Source organism: Aquila chrysaetos, chromosome 5, assembly GCF_900496995.4.
Source record: "Aquila chrysaetos chrysaetos chromosome 5, bAquChr1.4, whole genome shotgun sequence".
In the NCBI taxonomy this organism is placed as follows: Eukaryota; Metazoa; Chordata; class Aves; order Accipitriformes; family Accipitridae; genus Aquila; species Aquila chrysaetos.
The window spans coordinates 15,410,709-15,416,342 of NC_044008.1; the positions used below are offsets into that span (position 1 = coordinate 15,410,709).

Genomic DNA, 5,634 nt, shown 5'->3' on the forward strand with positions numbered 1-5,634 from the left:
TGTTCGGACATCTCCAGTTATGTCCTTTCATACACAAGCGTTGTTCAGCACCTCAAAAGGAATTCATAGAAGCCCAGACACTAGCAGTTGGAATATATCAGCTTTGATTTCTACAGTATTTGTAAGAGTTTTGGGCCACACTTCATTTTTTTTTCCAAGTGTTTAAGTCATCTATTGCACACATATACACAGTCTCATCTTTGTTAAATGAGTTTATAGTGAAACTGTAAAGCTATTTTCTTGTTCAGAGATTGTCCCAAGCTATTAAATGGGAACAACATATTAAAACACAGAAGTAATGTCCTTCCAGACAGGCCTGTAAGCAGAATTGATACAGTAATCTGAATGGAATATCTGGAAACCTACATGCGATGGCTGCAACTGTCAGAGCTATGAGTTCTACTCAGATGGCTTTTTCAAGGTATCAGTGATAGGAAGAAGCTGAACTGCATTTTCACATACCCTAGTTGCATTTACATTTCATTTTTCAGCCAAGGCTTGTTAGGACTAAAGGAGTTGCAGTAATAACCCAAATGCAGCTTCTTCTCACCCACCCCTCCTCTGAGGCTAATTTAAGAACCTGAAAGGGTCAGCATCCAGATAACCTGAACATTTTGCTCTTCAAAAACTGTAATAAAAAGCCGCACAACTTCAAAAGGCATAATATATTTCAAGATAATTAAACATTTCAATTGGAGTATCCAAGACCTTATGTCAAACCATAGTACAAAAAAGAAGTTTGTACCAAGTATTATCAGTTATTATTGAAATAAATCCTAATGGCTCCATGCTCTTGGCAGTGTGATATAAAAGTGGAAGCACTTCAAAGTATCACCTTGTTTTCATATTCCTCTTTGAGTTGGATATATTCCTGGACTTTGAGAAATTCTGTTTGATTGGTTGTGCAGGTTGGTGTCCTTGTATACAAACCAAACATTTCCTCCCCACAAAACCATATTAAGCAAGCCAAACACCTGTAGGTCAAGAAAAAAGGTGAGATTAAGGTGCAGGGTTTTTTGTTTGTTATTTTTTTGTTTAAAAGCCAGAATATGACTTCAAGGCAAGCCAGAAACAACCACTATCTTTGGCACCTCTTTGATTTGGACAAGACATTTCCACATGCTTTAGAATATTACAAGCTATTTTAACAGACTTCTTTGGAAACCAGATAGTCAGCTTACTCTATCCTTTGCATGGAATTAGACAAATTCTTTTCAGTCACTCAGAACCTCTGCATATGCCCATCCAGAGCACGTGATTAATTATTACTGGGACAATGAATAACAGCCAGAGTTTTGAAAAGCAGGATTCATTAGGAAGATCATACAATAAGCCTCATTTGCCCTGCTGTGAGGAGCTCCTTCTATGAAGATGAGCTTTATATCATTGTATTCCAAGGAACCTCTACCTGATGTGTAAAAATGCTCACAGTTGATTAAAAAGCTACGTTCAGCATGAAAAGACAGAGCAGGAAGCATAGTGTTCCCTCCTTACTTATATCAGTCAACAAACCACTTGGGTGCCACAATAACATATTTTAAGGTGCTCTTGGCTACAGACAGAAATAATATACTCAAATGTGCCTGGAAATGCTGCATCTAACAGCTTTAGAGACAGATCCTACAAGTTGTTTCTCTTAATTTCTTCAAAGAAACAAGAAAAAATTTGGTCAGTGTCTTACCACAGTATTCATGGGCCTGAATGACTGATAACCCATAAAGCATTCTTAACCCGTAAAGCAACACATGCAATCAGTAGAACAGGGCTCTTGGGTGCCATTGGCTATTTTCTAACACATTTATTGTACCCATATGGCTGAAGGCATACATACCACAGATACATTCAGAGTTCCCATGCTGGTCGCAGAAGCAAAACGACAAGTTGTTCCTGGTGCTTTGCAAGATTCAATTCCTGGAATAATGCTGGCCCCTGTGGACATTTTGATGTCAGCAAGTGCCTTTGCCCAAGCAAAAGTACTGACCAGCCACAGAAAGGCTATTACGACAGTGATAGCCAAGTCCTGTATAAAAGAAGTACTCACTGTTAGGTTAAAAAAAAATTGCATGACTGTACATAAGAGAACAAGGCAGAGACAGTATCAATTATATCACCAAAATAACTGCACCAGTGCTAATGATCACAAGCAAGCTTAGCCATTAACAATGTTGTAATTACAACACAAGTTATATTCTGTGTTGATAATCAGCTACAAAAGCGTGTCTTTTGCATCTATCAAGCATAGGTGATCTTATCCTTTTTAAGTTTCTTAAATCAGATGCCTAGCACTTATAAAAATTTAAGTTGAAGTTTAGTAAAGTGGGGGTGACAGGGGAGAAAGGGCAGAGGATTTAAATCTGGATGGCTGATATGCTAAAATTTGGCTTGAAACATTGCTAGATCTGTTTCTGGGCATGTTCTGAAATTTCTCATTCTGAGGATCAGGGCTTTGGTATTTAAGGTGACTAACATTCACAACATAAATATTTCCCTCTGCCAATTGCATCTGCACAGCAGGTGCTCTACACATGGAAAATTCCCAGAGACTAACAAGGGAGGTTCCACCTATGGAACAATTGTATATTCAAATACATTGTACAGAAGTAAAGTTGTGGTGAAGACACTGTTCACCTGGGAAGGTGGACCCTCGTTCCACTCTGCTTCAATAACTGCACAAGGTATGATGCCATGGATGTTCAAGATCTTTGAGTCCCATTTTCTGCTTGACTGCTGTAGTGACTAGTCTGACATACTTGTGTTCATGCTCCATCTAACTTCTGGAACTATTGAATGTTCATAAGTTATTCAGATATTCTTGTATTAGCAGTATTTCTCATCTCTTTGTGGTCTCAAAGGCAAAACATCAAATTACCTTAGTATTACTTACAGTTAGTGGAAACTTGCTATTTTGCTGATACACATGCTTATATCCAATATATACCACAAGGGCAGCAATGCAGTAGAGGAATACCAGCACTGCAAGTGTGACAAAGAACTGCACAGAAGAGGAGAAGTTGCCCACGAGATAAACATCAGTCCAAGTACCACCACAGCGTTTTGGGTCTGGTACACTAAATACAACAGTATTCAACCTGCAAAGATTATATCCTCCATGTAGTTAGAGTTTGCTACGGTGGAAATTTCATACAGTCGCGCTTCACAGTAACAGTGCTTCAGCATTCTGGTTGTGTAAGTTTACTCTAAAAGACAATTTATATTTGTATTACGTAGTAGTTATAAAACACAAAGATTTGTCAAGATATCTGAAGATTGTTCCCTATCCTACACTGAGATATGCAATAGCAGCTTCAGGAAAAGTATCTTCAGTTTAAGTTTAGAGCAACTGAAGAAAAACTCTAATTTGGAAGCAAACTTAACTAAACCATTTTAGACTTAACAACATTATTTTAGAGACTGGCAGTTAAACAAGGGGATCAGGACTTAAAAGGCACTGAGTTGCATTACAGCTACAAGAAAATACAAGCACTGAATCTTCAAGCATACAAAGTTCAATTAAACCTGTGACCAGCAGCAACCACTCAGTGACCAGCACAGAATTATTTCAGATTCCCACTCTCCCCTCCAAGTGCTGTTACAATGCTGGGGTTTGTGACCAAATTCTATACTTCTGTAGTAATTTTTACTAGCTGGCCTCTGAATCTATTTCTATGCTTACACCTATGCTTATTGAACACATATGGAACACCAACTCTGCACCTGTTGTAACTGTGCAGCTGTGAGAACAAAGAGGAAGCCTTCCTCCTCATGCTCCAGGAAAGGAGCTTGTCTCTGCAAGAGCACTACAACAACAGTCGAGTACTTAGTTTTTATGGACCCAACACCCACTCTCACCAAGATCATAGTGAACTGAACTGAAAAGTATTTTCCATTCATCCTTTAAACAAAAATATGATAATGGCACATACAAAATAATCTTACCTATACCTCCAAAGCAACTGCAGACTGATGAAGAAATAGGCTGCTAAGGTTAATTGCACTGTTTTGATTATTATTGCTTTCTGTAGCATTCATGCACTACTAGAATAGAGCTTAAGGTAGAGTGATACAAAGCAGTAATACAGCCTATTACCATTTCTACCTACTTCTTTCTATAAGGCACTGACAACCACAATATTTTGAACAATTACAACTAAGTTTGGTTTTTTTTTTTTACTACTGCAGAGCAAGCCAGAGGTTTCACATGTTAGTTCAGATATGTACAGTAAGTATATTCACAGAGAGACAGATGGGGAAACAACTGAAGAGTTAATACTCACCTGAATGGATAAGCAAAAGCAGCTGTAACTGTTTTGTTTACCACACCTTTGCAAGAAACTAGAAGGGTCGTTTCACCTTGAAAGCCTCCACACGTGGCAAAAGCAAAGATAGAAAAAATCTGTAGGAATTGATGCATAGACATATTAGTACACAACACTAGAGCTCAAAGGAAACAAGCTCAACCTTTTAGCTGAAACAGCTAATGAAAGCAAGAAACAGGGACTAAGTTAGCAATGGGAAAGCATTAAGTGATATCAAGGGGTAATGGAAACATTGAGTTTCTATAACCCAAAACCACGAGCAACACCACTAACAGAAGCCAATCTGAAAGTTCTTTTTGTTTATATTTCTCTTATCTCTACCCTAAAAGTTTCTTTTTTTTAAATGCTAAAAGCCAGCACAGTACCTCTTACAGTTCATAAGGGAAGTATTTTTAGGCATCTCAGACATCCACAACAGCACATTAGCATAGCTAGAAGCTACATGCTCATAGTATTGCACAGCAACATGACCCCCTGAGTAGCTCTTGGTTTTCCCTTTGCTCACTAGCAAAACCCTAAACCCCCAATAATCTGAACACACAACAGACAGCAGCACAAGTTACTATGACAAACTTAATTAACACATAGATTTTACGTATCCACAGAACTGTTCTCTTCCCTTCGAGCCAGAGGGCTTAGCTGAAGAGCAGCCTCATATTGAACATCCACCACCAGCAACATGAGGCAGGGAGCAGGCAGTCCGCTAGCACACACCCCTTTAGTTCTACCCAGCTATGAGACAGGAGCAAAGCCAGGCCTTGGAAAGGAGAAGAAGCAGCCCCATGAGGAGAAGAGAGGTCTTCCCTCTGTGCCTCCCCAGCCCCACTCACCCACTCAAGGACCTTAATGAAGCCCAGAGGCTCCAGGAACAAGCCAAAGTCCACCCTCAAGCCAGCCATCCTGGGAGATACCACAGCAGTCAGCAAGAACCCACACCACCACCTGACCACAGGCACCTCCCTATATGGGCAGCCCCTGTGCTCCTCCCTGCCGCACCCCTGCCACACCCACTCACCCCACACTGGGCCGGCCCCGCCCCACCCCGTGTTACCTCATGCCAGGGCTGGTCCCACCCAGCGTTACCTCACACCGGGGCTCTTCAGCCCCAAATCAGAGGCTGGGGGAGGCCAGCCCCCGCGGGAGGGGAGAGCCCAGCTGCGTGGGGTGGGTGCCACTGCCACGGAGGACCTTGTCTGTGCGCCAGGGAAATGGCGCGGTACCTACCACAGGAAGGAACAGCTTCGGCCATTTTGTGGAGTGGGGCAGCAGTGATGTCCGTCCTCCCTTCCTCCCCCCCTCCCTCCCTCCTTTCCCCGGG

At 41.3% G+C, this 5,634-nt stretch overlaps 1 protein-coding gene across 1 annotated transcript; it reads right to left on the reverse strand.

Annotated features, from left to right (window-relative positions):
* Positions 1-842: 842 nt before the first annotated feature.
* On the reverse strand, positions 843-5,274 carry SYPL1 (synaptophysin like 1). Its single transcript, XM_030016423.1, has 5 exons — positions 5,147-5,274; positions 4,275-4,393; positions 2,885-3,089; positions 1,832-2,020; positions 843-974 (listed from the first exon to the last, which is right to left on the reverse strand). Exons 1-5 carry the CDS (start codon positions 5,213-5,215, stop codon positions 843-845), a joined length of 714 nt encoding a protein of 237 aa, XP_029872283.1. The 5' UTR covers positions 5,216-5,274.
* Positions 5,275-5,634: the final 360 nt, after the last annotated feature.

What these genes read in the sequence shown, in the direction of transcription:
- SYPL1 (XM_030016423.1), bottom strand. Translation starts at nt 5,215, where the DNA reads ATGGCTGGCTTGAGGGTGGACTTTGGCTTGTTCCTGGAGCCTCTGGGC. An exon ending in TCATTAAGGTCCTTGAGTGG is followed by an intron (nt 4,394 to 5,146) that starts GTGAGTGGGGCT and finishes CAATTCCTACAG; the next exon opens with ATTTTTTCTATCTTTGCTTT. An exon ending in ATAGCAAGTTTCCACTAACT is followed by an intron (nt 2,021 to 2,884) that starts GTAAGTAATACT and finishes TCTTTTATACAG; the next exon opens with GACTTGGCTATCACTGTCGT.